General features: G+C 36.8%; 1 protein-coding gene across 2 annotated transcripts in view; it reads right to left on the bottom strand.

Moving 5' to 3' along the window:
* The window catches only part of Itgav (integrin subunit alpha V), a 92,880-nt gene extending 72,918 nt beyond the window's left edge, over window positions 1-19,962 (bottom strand). The window contains exons 1-2 of one of the 2 annotated variants that reach the window (XM_058580304.1): window positions 19,463-19,962; window positions 7,774-7,901 (exon numbers count right to left, since the gene is read on the bottom strand). In XM_058580304.1, the coding sequence (XP_058436287.1) occupies window positions 7,774-7,901; window positions 19,463-19,647 (313 nt within the window). In that variant the 5' untranslated portion in view covers window positions 19,648-19,962. Of the gene's footprint in view, window positions 1-7,773; window positions 7,905-19,462 lie in introns of both variants that reach the window. The other variant, XM_046447365.2, reaches the window with a different exon arrangement.
* Window positions 19,963-20,355: the final 393 nt, after the last annotated feature.

Below are 20,355 nucleotides of genomic sequence, written 5' to 3'. Positions count from 1 at the left end.
AAAGTAAAGGTTGATTGGGGATTTTATAGTTACACATATATATATGAAATATAAAAAGAGGAAATAAATACACACAAAAGATTAATGTTGCTTAGGGATAAAGTACAAATGGGGATAGACTAATACAAACATAAGATTTCTTTTTAGGGAGATCAAAATACTCTGGAATTAGACTCTAGTAATGATATGAAAGTTTAAAAACATGATAAAATTCATTCAACTGCACATTTAACATAGGTAAATATTATTGTAAAATTTTACCTATTAATGCTGTTTTAAAAAGTGATGAATCTGACCGGGTGTGCCTGTAATCCCAGCAGCTCAGGAGGCTGAAGCAGGAGGATCATGAGTTCAAAGCCAGTCTCAGCAACAATGAGGTACTAAGCAACTCAGTGAGACCCTGTCTCTAAATAAATACAAAAAAGGACTGGGGAAATGGCTCAGTGTTAACTGCTTCTGAGTTCAATGCCTGATACCAAAAAAAAAAAAAAAAGAAGAAGAAGAAGAAGAAAGAAGAAAGTAATGAACCTGTCAGATAGAAAAGCAGCTGCAACACCGAACAGAAATGAATATTTATGATAAAGACCAATTATCCAAATTAATAAAAAAAAATAAACAGATTTGAAGCTAGAGATGTATAGCTCAGTGCAGAGCACTTGCTTGTCATGCTCTAGGATCTGAGTTCTATCCCCAGCAGCAATACCACAGCATCATCACCACATGCATACAAACACACACAGAAAGAGAAAAAAATAGAAATAAAAAAGATTATATTTGGGCTGGGCATATAGCTCTGTGGTAGAGCACTTGTGGATTATTCAAAATGCCCTGGATTCAATCCCCAGCACTGCAAATTAAGTAAATAAATAAACAGATGTGTTAATAATACAATATATCAAGAATAAGAATAGATAATACAAAACAACAACAAAAAATAATAAGCAGGTAAAAAAAATCAAATTCACCAAAAGAATAGAAACATCAATTAAACAAAATAACTGTTTCACTTGTTAGATAAAAAAGACAGTATCAAATTTGGTTCAAAGATATAAGCTGTATCAATATCTTCCTACTTGATAAATATATAAGGAAGTCCTAAAAATATTTCTTTGACTTCTAAATTTTATATTTAGAAATTCATTAAAGATTCATTTAAATATAAACTAAAACTAACCAGAATGTTCAACATGTTCAAAGTTTTTAAAGTAGTAAGGCAGCAAAATGCCTAACATAATAGGAGACAGATTGAGTAAATTATGATTTTATGTATTTACACACACACACACATGCACACACACACACACACACACACACATTATGGTTCCTAATTTCCTGGGTAATAGGATTTAGATGATTTTTATTTTCTTTTTGCCTCTAAGTTTCTTTTCTTTTCTTTTCTTTTCATACTCTCATCAATAGACACACATGATTTACATAATGTTTTAAAGATTTTTTTTAACAAAGCAGTTTGGAAATAAACCATTAACCTTCACATGGAAAAGGTTAGTTAGGAGTGTTCACATTCTCTCTTAATTTACTTTATGTTTACATTTTTAACTCATACACACAAAGGAATTTTAGTTCATAAAATCCAAGAACATTTCAATTAGAAAAGTTCTTCCATGCATTTTTAAGCATTAACTTCCTAGGAATCTGATGAAGGGATGATTTACTTTATAAACTTCTAAAATGTTTTTAAATGCTCTTAAAAGCATAACTGTATTGATTTGCTTTATAAACATCAAAAGTTCTTTGAACTACTCTAAAAGAATAACTATATTGACAAAGGCAAGAAACAAAGGTCCCTAAATCCAATGTGTTTCAAATCAAAAACTACTAAAAATTTAATCATCCATATATAGATAAATAGATGTATTCTGAAATCATAATCCATAGACATGAGAAAGTATAATCAATTTGCACAGAACTATACAAAAAAAAGTCTTGTACATAAGATACAGATACCTTCTAGAAATGAATGAAAAGCATCAGAAAAGTATATCCAGAACAAAACAGGATAAGATTTGTTTTACTGGGATTGATATTTATTTATTTATTGAATTATCACCACCACAGAAACAGAGAATCAAAATCTCCCTTCTTCCTTGAGTAAGTCTACTGGTACTGCTAGAATCCTGCACAAAGAATACAGGCCTTTTGAAAGCACCCACTGCTTTATCAATGCTGGTTTGTTTTCTCCTACTGATGAGAAGGAAATGGTCCTGAAAGCATCTAACATTTTAAAACAAAAACGCTTTACTGAAAATGTAAAAAAAAAAAAAAAAAAGAAAGAAAGAAAGAAAAAGAAAAAAATCCAATCCAATGTTAAGTATTGAAGAATGTATGAGTCAAATCAAAGACCAAAGTGCACAGCAAAGAAGTCGTACTTTAAAGGATTGTGAGGGTTTAGTTTCAGCAAAACATTGAAAATAAAATACTAACTGCAGGAATGTTAGTTAATTAGTGATAAATAAATGGGGCTAAACGATTTCTGAGGTGCTTACCAGTTCTCTAACTACATAATTCAGGATCAGGAGATTACAGATTATATCAGGAGAAACATTTTCATATAAAAAAATCCTTAGTATAAATTTATGTTCTATTAACAAGGAAGGGAGACTATTTTTGTTCTTAACTTTATAATTTACAGGACTGTTGCAATAGTAGAAAACTGTAGACATAACTCTGGAAGACAAAATTCACCAAAAGGAGGGAGTTAAAGGAGGCTATTTTAGAGTCAATCTGAGTGAGTGTTTTAATTGCAATGAGATGCAAACTGTATGGCTCAGAGACTAGAAAGCCACTTATTCTCTATTAAATACAAAGTCTTGTAATGTGCAGAAAACACTCCACAGCATTTTTCTTGACAGAGAACTAGCACTGTCAGTCCACCCACAGCCTAAAGCTCAGCCATTCTGAAGAAGTAGCTAAGTGTGGTAGCAAGATATTTCAAAAAAGAATCTGACCTCTGACCTTCTCTAGGATGGGCCTGGTGGGCAAAAGGTGACATCCGCACCATATCTGGCATATAGAAGTAGGACCTTCTCCTATTTTTAAAGGACATATTTCACAAGCATACCAACAACCTATTTCTAAGCAAAGAGTCTTTGGCAGGTCCAGGTAATATATATTTTCCTTTCCCAGGGAGACTGGCAGTCTATCTTTTTTGGAAAATATTTATTGTGGAGAAAATTGGGCAATGATCAGTCTGTTAGCAACATCCGCTTCCTTTAGAAAAGGAAAATATGTTGCAAGGGCAGGATTTTCCCAAATGTCACAATAACAGAAGTTAAAATGTAAGCCAATATATAATCCATTTAATATCCACACCCATAATTATCTTTATGTCTTTCCTCTTCCTTAATTATTCACCTTCCCATAGTTTAGCTATAAGCCTGATATAAACCATCCTTTCTTTACATGTATGGTGCTTCCTGTTTACAAAATACCTTCAAAGACATGATTTCCTTTGTCTATTCAACAATGTGAGAGTTAAATATTATGGTTCTTTGACAAATGGCAAAACTGAGGCTGGCAAACATAAGTAAGTCACCTGCCCAAGGGTCACCTAATGAGAGCCTGAATCTGAGCCAGCAGATTTTTTTTTTTTTTTTTTTTGGTCTGGAAGCAGCTTTCAGAATAAACTAATGTCAATTAACAAGATATTTAAAATGGCCCTGTGGTAGATAGAGTAATCCTCCACCTGCAGGCCAAGGTATCCAAATCCTAATTCGCAGAAACTTTCTCTTGATTAAGTGACATTACATGGCAAAAAAAAAAAAAAAAGACTTTGCAGGTTTATCAAATTAAGAAACTTAAAATGAAAGATTATTCTGGATTATCTGTGTGGCCCCAAGAGGGAGATGGATGATTCCATGTTAGAGTGATACAATACAAGAAAGACTCGGGAGTCACTGCTGGCTTTGATGATGGGAGGAAGGGGACACCAGCTATGGGACACTGGTGGCCTCTAGGACATGGAAAAGGAAAGGAACGAAGTTTCCCGCTACAGCCTGCAGAAGATATGCAGCATTACGAACAACTGATTTTCGCCCAGTGACACCCATCTTGGACCTCTGACTTCCAGAACTGAAGATAACAAATTTGTGTTGTTTTTAGACATCTAGGGGATGGGGGTGTAGCTCAGTGGTAGAGCATATGCTTTCCATGTGCAAAGCCATAAATTCAACTCCCAGCACCAAAAAAGAAAAGACACTGAGTTTGTGCTAATTTATGACAAAAGCAATAGGAAACGAAGACTAACACATACACAAAACTGAGATTAGACTGCCCTAGTCTGCTACATGAATAGTGTCCATATTATTTGTTTTATATAACAGCCCAATATAGTTTCAGAATACATTTACTTCTGAAAATATATAGATCATTAATTCCTAAACTAAATCATATGCTAATCTGTGGCTTCAGTTCTGTTTCCATGTCCAAATTCAGAAAAATTGTGATTTTTCTACAGATCAGTCATTTTAGCCTAAAACAACAACAAAACCATGCCCCAAAATGATCTTTTTGTTTTCACTAATTCTATAATGCCTCAAAATTCTAATTATTATGACTATTTGGGGGGAAAAATCAGTTTTCAAATATTATATAGACCTTGGTTAAAAGTCTACAAATTATAGAGAATTTACTGGATAAAAGGGTTTAAATTCCAAGAAGGCAACTGCTGTGATATTTCAGTCATTGCATAAACATGTAAAATAGGAAACCGGGCCTTTTTCTTTTTCTTTTTTTTTGCATCCCAGTTGTGGTTTTGTTTACATAATATGTCAAGAAAATCAGAGAGAAAAAGAAAAACCCAGAAGATAAGTAAGTGGTAAGTCAGAAGAGTTTAAAAGAAAACTAACAAAAATATTTCAAAGCCAAATTTCACAAATCCAAATGATAATAAATTTTACACTGAGGTTTCTATTTTTTTTATGCTTGCTAAAATATAAACATTATTCAGAAAGCAAAGCTGCAAGTAAGCTTGTCATCTTGGATTGAACTCCAGAGGTGGGGGCAGTGTCTAACAGTACGTTTCTATTTACGAATTGTTTTTTTCTTAAGGATGCATACATGTATAAAAAATTCTAGAAGGATAAATTGCTGTGATAAGAGACATTGCCTCTGGGTAAGCTAGTTTAAGAATCCTGTTTTTCATCTTATCCCCCTTTGGACAGACTGAAATTTTTATTATCATGTACATATTTTATTTTTTCAATAAGTACAATAAGATCTGAAGCCAAATTTCAAAAAACAACAACAAATTTATCTTGAAATATACAAAACTCATGTTATTGAAAACAGAAATATATCAAAACATTTCATCTTATCAAAATTGAACTGCATTTCATTTTATTAATATTCATATTGTATTAGAAGATAAATGTTCTGACCCAGAATATTCTGAATAAGAGGTATTTTTCTATTTGTGTTAAAACTGTGCCTGTTTATAAAACTCTGGAGGTTTTCCAAGTTTTTGTCACATGAAAAAAAAATAGAGTTTAATGTTGATAATTTCAAATGGAAAAGAACCATCGTGACTTGGTTCCTCTTAACAGGATTAATTACTGATTTGGCACTCATCCCTCACATGGAATGGAACAGTCTACATCATGATTCCTGTTTCACTGATATAATTCCCAGAATAATATATTTTTGAACCAGGAGGAAACAACAATATGGAAAAAAAGTGAATTAATTTTATTCAGGCTTATCTTAAAGCATTCTAATCAAAGCAACAAATCAAAAATCATTAAAAAATTGCATAAAATTTACACTAGGACTAGGGATAAGATTTAGTGGTAGATGGAGTGGGGGCAACTATTAGACTAGAAAAAATGCCACATTATTTCTTTGAGAATTCACTAAATCCATATTAATATAAATATGTCAGCATACACACACATATATACACACATACAGGCACTTTCATACATCAATATAAACGTACAAAGAATTATGGATATTTAGTTTCAATGATATAAATTAAAACTTAAATTATGCAATTTTTCTCCCTACTATCACAATCCTGACTCTGAAATTTTTTCCTGAAGATAAAATTATCCTATTACCAGAAAGACAACATACAATTTTCCCAGTGAATTCTGAATAAGAGGGATTTTTGTTTGTTTGTTTTGAGTCATCTAAATCTACTTGAATATAAAAGATTCCTCAGCTGGTTTCTGTAGCACAGCCCAAGGCTTGGATGAAGTCATGATCAGGGAGCTAATCTTCCATAATGATCAGTAAGTCATGCTTCAATCTGGCTGACAGAGAAATGACAAAAAGCTTTCTGAACCTATGATCTCCTTTTTCTTAGAAGAAATGCAAAACCACATTAATAAATGTCCCTTAAATTTCTCTACCAACACTATCAATTTAAATTGGAAGACATCTAAAGCAACGGAAATGATATATTTTTTAATTTATTTATTTTTAATTAGGTATATGTGACAGCAGAATGCATTTTGATTCATTGTACACAATTGTAGCACAACTTTTCATTTCAGTGGTTATACAGGATGTAGCATCACACCATACATGCAGTCATACATGTACCTAGGGTAATGATGGACATCTCATTCTACCATCTTTCCTGCCCCCATGCACCCTCCCCTTTGCCCAATCACAGTTCCTCCATTTTTCACATGCCTCCCTTCCACTCTTTATGGATCAGCATCCATTTATCAGAGAGAACATTCGGCCTTTGGTTTTTGGGGATTCGTTTACTTCACTTCTCTAACTCCATCCATTTACCTGCAAGTGCTATAATTTTATTCCCTTTTAATGTTGAGTAATATTCCATTTTGTGTGTGTGTGAGTGTGTGTATGTGGGTATATATCACAGTTTCTTTATCCATTCATCTATTGAGGGGCATCTAGGTTGCTTACACAGTTTAGCTATTGTGAATTGAACTGCTATAGATTGATGTGGCTACGTTACTATAGTATGCTGATTTTAAGTTCTTTGGGTATAGAACGAGGAGTGGGATAGCTGAGTCAAATGGTGGTTCTATTCCAAGTTTTCTAAGTAATCTCCATACTGCTTTCCAGATTGATTGCACCAATTTGCAATCCCACCAGCAGTGTATGAATGTGCCTTTTCCTCTACATCCTCGTCAACACTTATTATTGTCTGTATTCTTTTTATTTGTATGTGGTGCTGAGGATCGAACCCAGCGCTGCATGCATGCCAGGCAAGTGCGCTACCGCTTGAGCCACATCCCCAGCCCCTATTGTCTGTATTCTTGATAACTGCCATTCTGACTAGCATGAGATAAAATCTTAGAGTAGTTTTAATTTACATTTCTCAGATTACTAGAGATGTTGAACATTTTTTCATATATTTCTTGATCAAATGTGTATCTTCTTCTGAGAAATGTCTGCGCTCAGCCCATTTATTAATTGGGTTGTTTGTTTTTGTTGTTGTTGTTGTTAAATTTTTTGAGTTCTTTATACATCCTGGATATTAGTGCTCTATCTAATGTGTGTGAGGCAAAAATTTGTCCCAAAACGTGATTGTTTCTTTTGTTGAGAAGAACCTTTTTAGTTTGAGTCCAGAAATTATGTATTTTTAATGCTTTCTTATGCCACAAAATTATGGAGGAAATCATACACAAATCATTTGTTCTTATACAACTATCCCTGAGGGTCTGTGGTGATTATATTCATTACTTTATTAACACAACGAATATTACTTTAAAAAAAAAACATTTTTTAAAAAAACAAATAATGTAAATTAAGAGAACGGGCCACATTATCAACATTTACCTGTTGCATCAAATTCAATTGGTTGGCACCGGCGGCTAGAAGACCAGTCACATTTGAGTACTTGCCCTCCTTCTACAATCCCAGGCTGGGTAGTGTTTGCTTTGGGAGCTCCCACCAGAAGAAACATCCTACTAAAATACAAAAGGGATGGACAATATTTTAATTGACACCAAGCATCAGCAATATCTTACAATTTATGAGGAGGAATCATTCTCTTGATAGTATCCACAACTACTTTTAAAAACTACTTACAGAGGGCATAATTTTCCTTGTTCATTTGGTATTCTCTTACATACATGTACTATTTGGTCTACTTCATCTAAAAAATATCACATGATAACTTCAGGGCTACATTCATTTAAAAATGCACATTGGTCAAATTGTACACTTTAAATATGTACAAATTATTGTATGTCACATATATCAATAAAGCTGTTTCAAAAACGTATGCTACCTAAAGTCAAGGAAGTTTTATGTCAATTTGTGTGATCTGATATTCATTTTTTAAATTTAAATTTAATTTTAATGGTATATAAAAATTGTGTATATTTATGAGGCACTGTGATACATTTTGACACAAGTATACTTTATGTAATATTTAAATCAGAGTGAACATATTTATCTCCACAAGCATTTTATCATTTCTGTTAGGTGAAAACATGCACATTTCTTTCTTCTAGCTTTTTGAAGTAGAGAGTACACTGTTATCTATAGTCACCCTACAGTGCAACAGAACACCAGAACTTCCTACACCTAATTGTAATTTAGTGCCCTGTTATGTAGTTTCTATATTTTGCAGAGCAAAATAAATAAGTCTAAATAGATTATTACAAAATATGATAATTATAAATATTACCATTTTTCCATTTTAAAAAATTATCTTTGATTAGAACTATTGTATCTCGATCCTTTCATTTAATGGTGACTGAAAAATTTCTCTTCACAAGAGTAATCTAGTGGCTTTCTGGTCAAAGATTATGTATGACTACTATTTCATTTTTTATTAGCGTAAAATAAATTGAAGACAAAATAATCAGTAGCCAAAAATCTTAAGTATAAGAAAATGCTGTCTTTTGTTGTGTTTTATTCATTCAAAAAAGGTGTGAATAGAGCATCTCCTCTTCATAAAGGCAGTGCAGAACTAGGGACACCTGCTTTCAGTGGGGTGCACATTCCCCTGGAGGCAAGAAACTAGCCAACAAAGAAACAAATTACTCATATTGTAATGAAGAGAGCCAACAATTGGCCAAGAAAGATTATTTGGGAATAGGGAGAGGAGATCTTCTTCAGATAAAGGAAAGTTCTCTCTAAGGGATGAAGGACAGCACAGATCCTTTAGATGACAGGAGTTTTCTCTAGGGACGCTGTCTTTAAAGAATAGGGAAGAGAGGCCTCCTTAAGAAAAAGCAGTCAGGGAAATGATCTTCCAGAAACTCACAGTAAATTGAGGTAAACAAGGGGCTGGGGTTGTGGCTCAGTGGCAGAGTGCTCGCCTAGCACATGCAAGGTCCTGGATTCCATCCTCAGCACTACATAAAAATAAATAAAGGTATTGTGTCCAACTACAACTAAAAAGTAAAATGTTTTTTTTTTTTTAAATGGGTAAACAAGATTCTAAAGTGGGCCTTCAGGAGCATCTGTGAGGGAAGAACAGAGAAGAAATGTGGGATGAGGGAGTGAGAGGAAGCGGTTGACGGGGAACCCCAAACAAGACAGAAAGATCCCAGGCAGGAAAGAATTTAGTCTGCAGGAGTTACAGGAGAAAAGGTGTGGCTGAAATAAGAGCAAGCTGGGAGTGGCACAGAAAAACAGTTTGGGAGTCTGGCACAAGTCATTTGAAAACTTAAGAAAACTAAATTTCATACCCTTTGGGGAAAGCATTAAGAAGGGAATACAGCTAGGCATGGTGGTACACTCTGGTATTCCCAGCTACTCAGCAGGCTGAGGCAAGAGATCACAAGTTTGAGGTCCAATCTGTGGCTATGTAGGGAGATCCTGTCTCCAAAAAAAAAGAAAAGAAAAAGAGAAAGAAAGAGAAGAATAATCTGGGCACGGTGGCACACGCCTATAATCCCAGAGGCTCAGGAGGATCTCAAGTTCAAAGCCAGCCTCAGCAAAAGCAAGGGCCTAAGCAACTCTGTGAGACCCTATCTCTAAAGAAAATACAAAATAGGGCTGGGGATGTGGCTCAGTGGTCGAATGCTCCCCAAATTCAATTCCCAGTACCAAAAATAAAGAGAAAAATAGAACAAGGAAAGCAAGAGATCTGCAACAGTGCCGGGAGGTGACAGTGACCTGCAGTAGGAAGGTGGGTGGAGAGAGGAAGGTGGGCAGATTGAAGAAATCTGCATTAGAATTAACAGGGAGAGTTGGTGGCTCTGAAGATGGGAGAAAGGGATCTTTCTTGCATGCATGGATTCGAGGGAAGCTTATAGAGTCTAGGAGTGGAAGGCAGATTAAGTATTTACAGGAAACCATGAATTTAGCTCAGTATGTCAACTTGAGATGTCTGAGACACCTAATTGGTAGCCTGGAGCTCTGAGGAGAGCTCTGCCTGAGAAATAGTGTGCTGAGAGTATCAGATCATAAAATAGATGAGTTCACCCCGGAGGAGCTTCAGAGAGAAGTCATCCTAGGAGAACACTCCAAAGAGGAACCACTCTCAGGAATTCAGAGGAGAAAGAGGATATAGTGGAGACTCACGGTCTTCTAAAGAAATTGATTGAGATGCAGAGGAAGAAAAAACAGGATATGGGTAGACACATCACTAAGTAAATGCTATGTCATTATCATTCATTTCCTTAAATGCTAAGTATATTTACAATTGTTTTCCCCTTTTGTGAAATTATGAGCAAACCTACATTTTAAATGTGAAATGCACTCATTTTAATTTTCTTAAATCAATTTCAATTTCATTTATTCTGGGCAGGAGCTACCGAATTTCATCTAGACTAGACAAAAAACTGGCTGTGTGAATTACTAGTTATAAGCATCTTCCTGTCTGAGACTTATCTTGAAACCTGCAAATTGAAAATAAAAATGAAACTCACAAGCAAACCACGCCCTGTTTAATAAAGCTTTATGCAGTCATATTTGGCATCAATAATATACCAACGTTGGGTCTCTTCCATTATAACAAAATAATTCTGGGTAGGAAATCAACTTAGTTTTCATTCAGTAAGAATCTTTCATAAGTAAAAAAAAATTAGAATTGAGTAAATGAACTGCCACCTACTCCTATTCCTGACCCTTACCCCCCCACATGCGTACCACAACCTCCTTATTCTTTTTCTAGAGCAGAGCTGATTTACATAGCCAAATTACATATGTATGTGAATTTACATTTATTTAAATATATAAATTACATGTATAATGTTCTTTTCTTTCAGTAGGTCAAAACTTTGACCACAGGGCTGGTGATGTAACTCAGTAAGAGAGTACTTGCCTAACATGAAAGTCTAGTGCTAGGTTATAGCTCCACTACCATTAAAGAAAAAATGATCTCAAAAATCACAAAACTGTACATCATCTGAATTAAATATTTTTTCCTGTATATCTTGATGAAAAATAACATTTCACACAAGTGTGCATTTCAAGGGCTATACCTTGAAAAGGGCTTGGGTCATTTATGCAGTAGTCCTAAGAAGGATAATATACAGGTATCGACATGTTTTGAGTGTTGTGGACCATACCAGGCTCCAGGGGTTAGAACTAGTTCACAGAATCTGCCTTGACACCTACATTCAAATTCATTTCTAGATTGGTATCAATTATCACTTAATAGAACCATTTATAATGTTTTGTCAAAACTATTGTTCCCACCTTATGATAAATTGCTTCTTCGAATATAGGGGGCTCTAATTCACCCTTATGCCTGCCACACATGTAAAAACTCAAGAAAAGTTCATGATGGAGTAACAAGCAAATTTAATAATTATAGTTCTCAAAGTAATCACATATTTTTAAAAAGTAATTTTCCAGTATGCTCTAATATCCCTAGGATGAAGAAATTATCCTCTACTAAATGTCCAACCATTTAATTATCCTTAAAACAATTTCCCTATTCAAAAATTTTATTCAAAGACAGATACAGTGGTGGGAGCAGTGACACATGTCTGTAATCCCAGCAGCTCAGGAGGCTGAGGCAGGAGGATCGAGAGTTCAAAGCCAGCTTCAGCAAAAGCAAGGTGCTAAGCAACTCAACGATACCCTAAATAAAATATAAAATAGGGCTGGAGATTTGGCTCAGTGGTGAAGTGCCCCTGAGTTCAATCCCTGGTACACCGACCCCCGCCCCCCCCAAAAAAAGACAAGTATGGTGATGCACGCCCATAATCCCAGCAACTCAGAGGGCTAAACCAGGAGGATGAAAGTTGGAGGCCAATCTCAGCAACTTAGCAAGGTCCTAAGCAATTTAAGAGACCTTATTTCAAAAAAAAAAAAAAAAAATAGAAAAATCACTGGGTGATGTAGCACAGTGGTAAAGCACCCCAGGTTCAATTCCCAGTACCCCAAACCAAAACAAACTAAACTCAATTCAATTTTGGACTCTAGATATCTTCTTTACTTGGCACCATGAGACAGAAAGAGCTGGGAAGATTTTAAGCCTTCAGCAAAGACAGAAGAAAGGACGCAGTAGGAGAGTCCTCGGAATGAAAACAGCACTGTGTTGGCAGCACATAGCTTGAGTTCCTTGAATAAGACCACAAACAAGGCTGCCGCTTTTCATCAGATTTGCACATTATAAGCATGAAATGACAGTAATTAGATGTACTAATATGGATGCTCACCCAGCTTTCCTAAACATACCTTCATGTGTAGTCTTGTATACTGGTGAAATACACAAAAAATAGTAGAATAATATAAAAGGAATGTGAGAGCATTGTCAATACCTAAGTGCTAGCCTACTAGAAGAAAAAAGCTAAAGATATTTTAATTACTTTTAAGATATTTAAGCGTTTTTTAAAAGAGAGAAACAGTGAGATGGAGAAAGTAAGACTACCTTAGACATATGTTAAAGTCTTAAGAGATAGCTTTGTAGTGAAAAAAATAAATATTTGCATAGAATAAAAGGTATAGAATGGTAAAAGATGTTATCTGAGAAAATTAAGGAATAGAAAAAGCAATACATGTTGCAAAAATGAAAAGACTGTTTATGAAATCTTTATTTTAAAAAAAATCAAGTAAGTTTAAAATTCATCTAATAAATGGCTATAACAGCTGAATTCAGTTGAGAGAGGTAACAAACCAGAAAAAAATGTTCATACTATAAGCAGCACAGTCTGATGGAACGTTTGGCATTAAAAGCTATAAATACTGCAAATCAATTGAGGAAGTCACTTTAAATCTCTGAGTCCCTGGTTCCCTGTTCCAGTGAATGTAAATAACAATGTCCACTATAAATATTTACAAGAAAAATTTTCTAAAGGTGAATAGCAGACAAATGCAAACTTAGACAATCCAAAAACATCCTAAAAATACAAGATGATGGCATTGGAACTATCAATGACAATTAATACAATTAATAAACTATTCCCTAACAAAGTAGAAAATATAAAACTAAAAATATGTTTCGAAAAGCCATTTTCCTTACTCAGTTTTCTCAAAGGGCTATAGAGTCCAGTAACTCAAATGAAGGAAAAACGGATAAAGGATAGAAAATTTAGCTTACAACATTTTTCTGACAAAGCGGACAGGTTGAGTGTATGCACAGAGTTCCAGAAAGCTGACAAGAGATTTCACTGATGAACAATGAAATCATCATTCTATGGCTATATACAGTTATTCATCTATGGCTGAATAACAACTTCAATTCATGTCTTCAACTTTTTCCTGACAGACTCCATATGTCTCCAAAAAGTTTGCCCAAGAATATTATCAGGATCCCGCACCATTCTTTTGCAATGACTGGATTCCTAAGCTTTAAGTGACTCCTTAGGACTCCAAAATTAAAGTTTATATCCCCAGGGTATGTTATTAATAACATGCCAAGAACTGCTCAAAGATAAGGGGGGAAAGTATAGCAAGGGAGAGAGCGCGGGGAAGAATGAGCAGGAGGAGGGAGACAGGAGGAAAGGAATAAAAGAGGACAAGAGAAGAGAAGGGAAAAAGGGAAGGGAAGAGGTGTAAGAAGTAGAAAAAGAAGTGAGAGACAGACGGCAGGATCCGAAAACCAACCAGGAAGATGGCCTTTGGATGCACTTCCCATCCAAGGAGCACTTGAAGGGCAGTTGCTTCAGGGAATGTGACCCTGGCTACCAAGGGAGGGCAACCTGCCAAACAAGGACAAGGACATTTTTCAAGCCCTCCAAATGAACTGAGTTATTTGGCTGCTTTCAGCACTGACCTTTCCAAGATAAAACATGTTTTAATATATTTAGCTCCACTCTGAGGTGACCAATGAGACTTCACCAAAAGGAATTTTGGGAAAAATATACCATACATGCATGTACAAAGCAATGTAGATAAAGTAGTGCTGAATGTTATCTCACAGCTATAATTCCAGTTTCAGATTTACCTTCATTTAAAAAATATACTAGAATCAGCAATTGTATGATGTAAAACAGAAACAGTATCTAAAAATCCCATAGATTTTTCCTTTCTCTAATGTCCTATGAACCTGTGGCCTTAATCAGGAGTAATCTACCTAGGATTTGCTTTCTAAGTACTAAAGACTGTAGCCCCCACATAGGTGCTATTTATGATGAGAAAAACCAGCCAGCAAAGCCAAAGCCACACTGAAGTTTATGAACTGAAGTCATTTTTTAAAGTGTCGTGACAATGTTTACAATGGTAAAGGGAGAAATGAAATGAGAAGTTTTAAGAAGTGCACACAGATTGAGGCAGACCACAATGGCCTTATCTGGGTTGACAAGTCTGGACTCCTCTGGCAATGGAAGCACTGTTGAAGGAACCTGAGTGGCAGAAGAACTTTAGGATCCAAAAGGATGTTTCTGAAATATAAAACTAAAAGAAACATATATGATGTCTGATACATCTCCGAGAGCCACATGATGGTCAGAGGGAGAAGGTACGACCTGAGCACCAGGGGCCACACCTGCGATGACTAGGGCCGAGATAAAAAAGGCAGTAACAGAAGTGGAAAGCAGAGAGGAACACCAGGAAACCTTAACAGAGGAGGGACTTCTGAGACCTTCTGCTGGTGACTAAGCACTGACTAACGCTGGAGGAGTGCAGTAGGAGAGACAAAGAAAAATAGAAAATGAGAGGGAGGAATATGGAATTATTTCCAGGGCAACAGTGAAAATGATGGCACCACTAATAGAAGCAGAGGAACCGCGGAGATCTCTTGGTAAAAAAGAGCTCACATTTAGTCAGAATGAATTAAGATGGGCTCATCAAGGAGAAATGAGCCACAACCCACTGGAATACCACGACTGAGCTCTACTTTTAGATCTGAGATGACACCAGGGCAGCAGTTTTGTTTTAAAACTTTCCAGGTATTGCCATGTCAGGACTTCCAGAGGTTTAAAAGTAAATTCTCCTTCCATAAAATACTCATCCATCCCTTGTCCTGTAATACACAGTAACTATAAAAAAGAGCCATTGGTTTCTTTTTTTAAAAAAAAAAAATGTTTTTTTAGTTGTAGATGGACACAATACCTTTATTTTGTTTTATTTGTTTTTATGTGGTGCTGAGGATCAAACATGCAAGGCAAGCGCTCCACCACTGAGCCACAACCCCAGCCCAAATCCATTTGTTTCTAATGAGGAAAAAAAAAAATTGAATTTAGTGCTATATAGCACTACTTATGTGTGTGTGTGTGTGTGTGTATAATGTACAACACCATTTATATATGTATGTATGTGTATACATATGTATATATATATATATATATACACACATATATTTAAAATGAGAACTTTATATACTACTTGGAGAATGAATATGTGTACATATGTAAATATGTATGTAAAATGAGACCCTTATGACATACTATTTTGAGAATACATAAGGAAATTGCTTTTTTTAAAACTTCATCATGTGGGGCTGGGCTTGTAGCTCATTAGTAAAGTGCTTGACTACCATGTGTGAGGCGCTGGGTTCAATCCTCAGCACCACATAAACATGAGGATATTGTGTCCACCTAACACTACAAAAATAAATATTTAAAAAAAAAATTCATTATGTGGAGCCAAGCACAGTGGCACAAACCTGTAATCCCAACCTGGGAGCCTGAGGTAGGAGGATCAAAAGTTTGAGGCCAGTCTCAGCAACTTAGCACAGCCCTAAGCAACCTAAGGAAACCCTGTCTCAAAATAAAAAATTAAAAGGGTTGGAGAAAGAGCTCAGTGGTAAACCCTTCCTGTGCTCAATTAACTTTAAGGGGGGAAAAATCATTATTTGTGGAAAAAGTTGGGTGGTGGAGAGCAGTAAGCTGGAGATATAGTGCAATAGTAGAGATCTTGCCTAGCATTCATAGAACCCTGGGTTTGATCCCCAGCAGGCAGGGGTTGGGAAGAGGTGGGAGGATGCAGTATTTCAAGAGATAAAGTAAGTAGGATTTGAATTACACAGGCTATCTTTTGCTCCCTCCCTTATCCCCACCCCACACCAAGCTGCTCAAATAACTTAAGACTAAACTCTTGGCTTCTATTTCCCTGTCTATATGAACTAGTTCATGGCCTTTCCCCTACTTCCCGTGGTGGTTTGTACTGAAATAAGATATAAGTAAATGTGCTTTGCAAATTGTAAAATAGATTTACCAATGTAAAATATCATTATAATACTCAAACCTAGTATGCAGCTTTTGATTTCTCCAATTATTCTGCACACACACAAAAAAAACAGGATTGGACTGAGGTTGTGTACCTCAGTGGTAAAGTGCTTGCCTTGCACATGAGAGGCACTGGGTTCAATCCCCAGCACCACATAAAAATAAAATAAAGGTATCGTGTCCATCTACAACTAAAAAAATATTTTAAAAAAAAGAAAAACAGGATTACAGTTCTTGGCCTTAATCCGATCTTTCAATTTTATGTAAATATAACAACATTGTATCCATAAGTCAATGCGTACAAAAAGAAAACTATGCAATGCTAATATTTTATTGATCATGATTTTTAATCACTATTTTTAGAAATTCCAACTTCAAACCTAAGACTCATCTATGGAGCAATCTTTTGAGTGGCAACCTTAACATTTCTGCTTAGTACTTCATTTTCTCTTCTCTTTAATAAACATCGGCCCACAACAACAATAATATGGAGATAATTGAATAATAATTTTTCTACTACTTGTGTATCTTAGTTCATCTTTATCTTAGTTTAAAAAAGAAGAAGAAATAAAAATAAGGTATAAAACAGTTCTATAGCTTGCATAAGATATTTGGACACTTTAAACTATAAGGGGCAGCAGTAAACTTCATAACTGTTGCTTGCTCACTAATTCTTCCTCCTATGCAGGAAAGAAATTCCTTAAATAGCAAATACCTTTTATTATGTGTTTTTCCCTCTTATTAGTTTATGATAACACCAAATAACAATAATAAATCCAACTAGCAATATAGTAAATGACATCCCATGTACCTTGGATTCAATGCTTATTAAATTTAAAAGTGTGTTTCTACAAAATTAAGCATAATTTTAAAATTAATCTGTGTTTAATCTGAAAAGATAAGTAGAAACCTTTGTTTATATATATTTTATTCTTAAAAAAACTTCAAAGGGTTTCTATTTGCTTCATTTTTTAATTTAATTTTAATACTAGGGTTTCCTACTCTACTAGTAACAAAATTGCTGATGAATACTTTAAAATATTACATGAACTTAAACCCTATTTCAATTTTAGGTTACCATTAAAGGCCAACAGGTGAGATTATATAAACATATGAGGTCATATGATGTATGAAGTCCTAGTATATTCAATGATCATAATGACTGGCCAAAGATTAGCCACGTGCCTTGCAACAGCAAATATCAATAGTAAATATTACTGTGTTTTCCATAATAATAATACTTAAAAGTGTGTCATCTTGTCAAGTATCCCTACACTGAACTCAAGGAAATTGTTGCAGAATATCTGCAAAACACTCCATCAGTTTTGAAGTATTTAAATGCTTGCTTTTCACAAAAGACACATTATACATTTAATTATCAGAAATTCTAAACAAATTAAATCTAAAGGTGCATCCTTAGAAGCAACTGAAATGTATTATACTGTCAAAGGATATGTACTTTAAAATATCTGTGAACAAAAATTTTTAAATGGTAAAACTAGCTAAAATGATGAAATCAAGAAGTAGCACACTGGTAGAGAGTATTCTTAGCATATGTGAGGCCCTTTCATCTAATCTCTGGTATTCCCTCCTCCCCTAAAAAACATTACATAGAATGTGAAGTTGTAAATGCTATCTGAAGTTACTATCATTTTTACCACTTTGGAAAAATCTGTGCTCAGGTCATACAAGAACCACTGTGACTGGAAATGACAAACAAATCTAAGTCTGCTACATGAAACAATGCCTAGTTTCCACTAACTGCATCCAATCTAAGTATTGTTGCAAAAGTTGTTATCAAAATGAATGATACTCAGTAACATTCAGAAAAAAAAAAAAATGACAAGAACAAATCCTAAAGAATATCCTAACAGTCACAGAAAAATATGTAGACCACCCTCAAATTAGGCATGAATGTATTGGGAAAATGGTCTTAAGTACTGACCATGCAAATTATCCTGTACCCTTCCTCCTAACCTCCCCAAAAAGGATACCTAACAGAGAAAACGTAGAAACAAAAATATGTTAAAACTTCTAAAAACTTAGATCCGAATGTACAGTATCCCTCTTGAAAAGATTTAAACATCATAACTTATGCAGTGAACACTCGTTAAATCAGTATTTCTAAGGCTAAAATGGGAGTGGAGTGGGGGTGGGGTGGGGGTGAGAATGATGTCAGTGTTCAGTAGAGTCAGAGACAATCTGCAATCCAATAATGAATATATAACTGTTTCAAATCCTGAGGGTCGTTGCAAAGCGGAACGTTGCCAATTTGAAAACATAACTGAATTACAAAAATAATGCAGCATTCAAGTGACCTGCAGCGAGTGAAAACTCAGCAAACACTCTTGTTCTTTCTGAACAATGACCTAAATAGTGAATCACTATAAAAAGCGCAAATGACACATTCAATTCATCTGTTCAACTCAAATGCTCAAATGTCTGACAGTCCCAAAGATAAGACACAATGAATTTAATACAACAATATGGTCACTTTAGTCATCAGAATGTCTGGAAAAGGAGTGAGAAGAAACAGAATCAGACTAAGAGGCGGAAAGAGTGGGGGAGGGCGAAAAGAATGGGTGTTAAATCTGTGAAGCAGAAAAGGGCTAACTGGTACAGGAGAAAAAGAAGTTGGGAGATGAAATTAACCAAAACAGAAGCTGGGCGAAGTCCGGCAGGACCAGTCTTTGTTGATTTCCCACTTTTCCTAAATTTTAAGAACAGATCTGCTTCAAAGCTCTCTCTCCTTCTGCCCCCAACCAATTTTAAGAGATGGAACTGGGTGTCGAGCGTTCACCCACTCAGGATATAAGCCACCCCGGAGTTGGTGTGGTTGGAACGCACAGACGCCGGGATCGTCTGGGAGATCAGCCCGGGGGGTGGGGAAACGCAGGGTGGGTGCGCGGTGGGGGAGGGGGTGGGCTCGCGTTCCAAGTGCCGCCACTTACGAAGACGCGCTGGGCACGAAGAAATCTACCGCGAAGCCGAAGTAACTTCCCTCCGGGCCAGAGTACTCGGCGGGACTGTCCACATCTAGGTTGAAGGCGCCGCAGAGAGGCAGTAGGAGTCCGGAGACAAGAAGCAGGAGGCGGCGGGAGCGAAGGTGCAGCCGCCGTCGCACGGGAGAATCCATAGCCAAAGTGCGCCCGGGACGCCGAGCCTGGAGCGGCGGCCGCCCCTCCCGGGGCGCACGGTGCCAGCGGCCCGCCGCCCGCGCGCGCCCAAACTTGTCGGCCGCTCGCTTCCCAGCCTGCCTGGGACAGCGCTGGGAGAGGCAAGGGGGCTGTTTCCAAGTGGCTGCCCTGGAAGTGGGGCGCAGGGTGCGCGAGGCGGGGGCGGCAGCGCGAGTGCCCCTCGCCTCCTCTGAGCTCGGCTCAACGCAGCGTCACGGGCTGGGGACTGCCAGGGTGAGCGCCGCACCTCGGGCCTGAGAGCTGCGGCGGGCAGTGGGAGGAGGCAGGGCAGGAGGAGGAGCCGGCTGGGGAGGCCGAGCAGCCCAGCCCCGGGAGGAAGTTGGAGGGGAAGAGTCGTTCTCCGACTGGAGAGAGCCAAAAGCACTTCCGTGCGCGCTGTCGCAGCCTGTCCCAAGAGCGGGGCTCCCGTGCCGTCTCAGTCCCTTAGAGCCCGGGTTAGCGGCAGTACTCCTTGACGATGGCCTCAAACCGAGAACGCAGAGTTGAGGTCAAGCGATGGTCAAGTGTCCTCCCGCGTTCACAGGAGTGGCAAGGCACCCCACGTCCCCCGGTGGTGCCAGGAACTTCCCTACGACTTTTAAGAATGCTGAAAGCTTTATCCGCTTCTCCTATTTCTGCTACTTAGCCTGGCAGACTCTCACCAGCGA

This window comes from Marmota monax, unplaced genomic scaffold (assembly GCF_021218885.2).
Source record: "Marmota monax isolate L192 unplaced genomic scaffold, Marmota_monax_Labrador192_F-V1.1 WCK01_AAM20220418_F8-fsc00007, whole genome shotgun sequence".
NCBI lineage: Eukaryota > Metazoa > Chordata > Mammalia > Rodentia > Sciuridae > Marmota > Marmota monax.
Note: the sequence above shows the minus strand (reverse complement) of the source record. Positions and strands in the feature narration are given on the sequence as shown.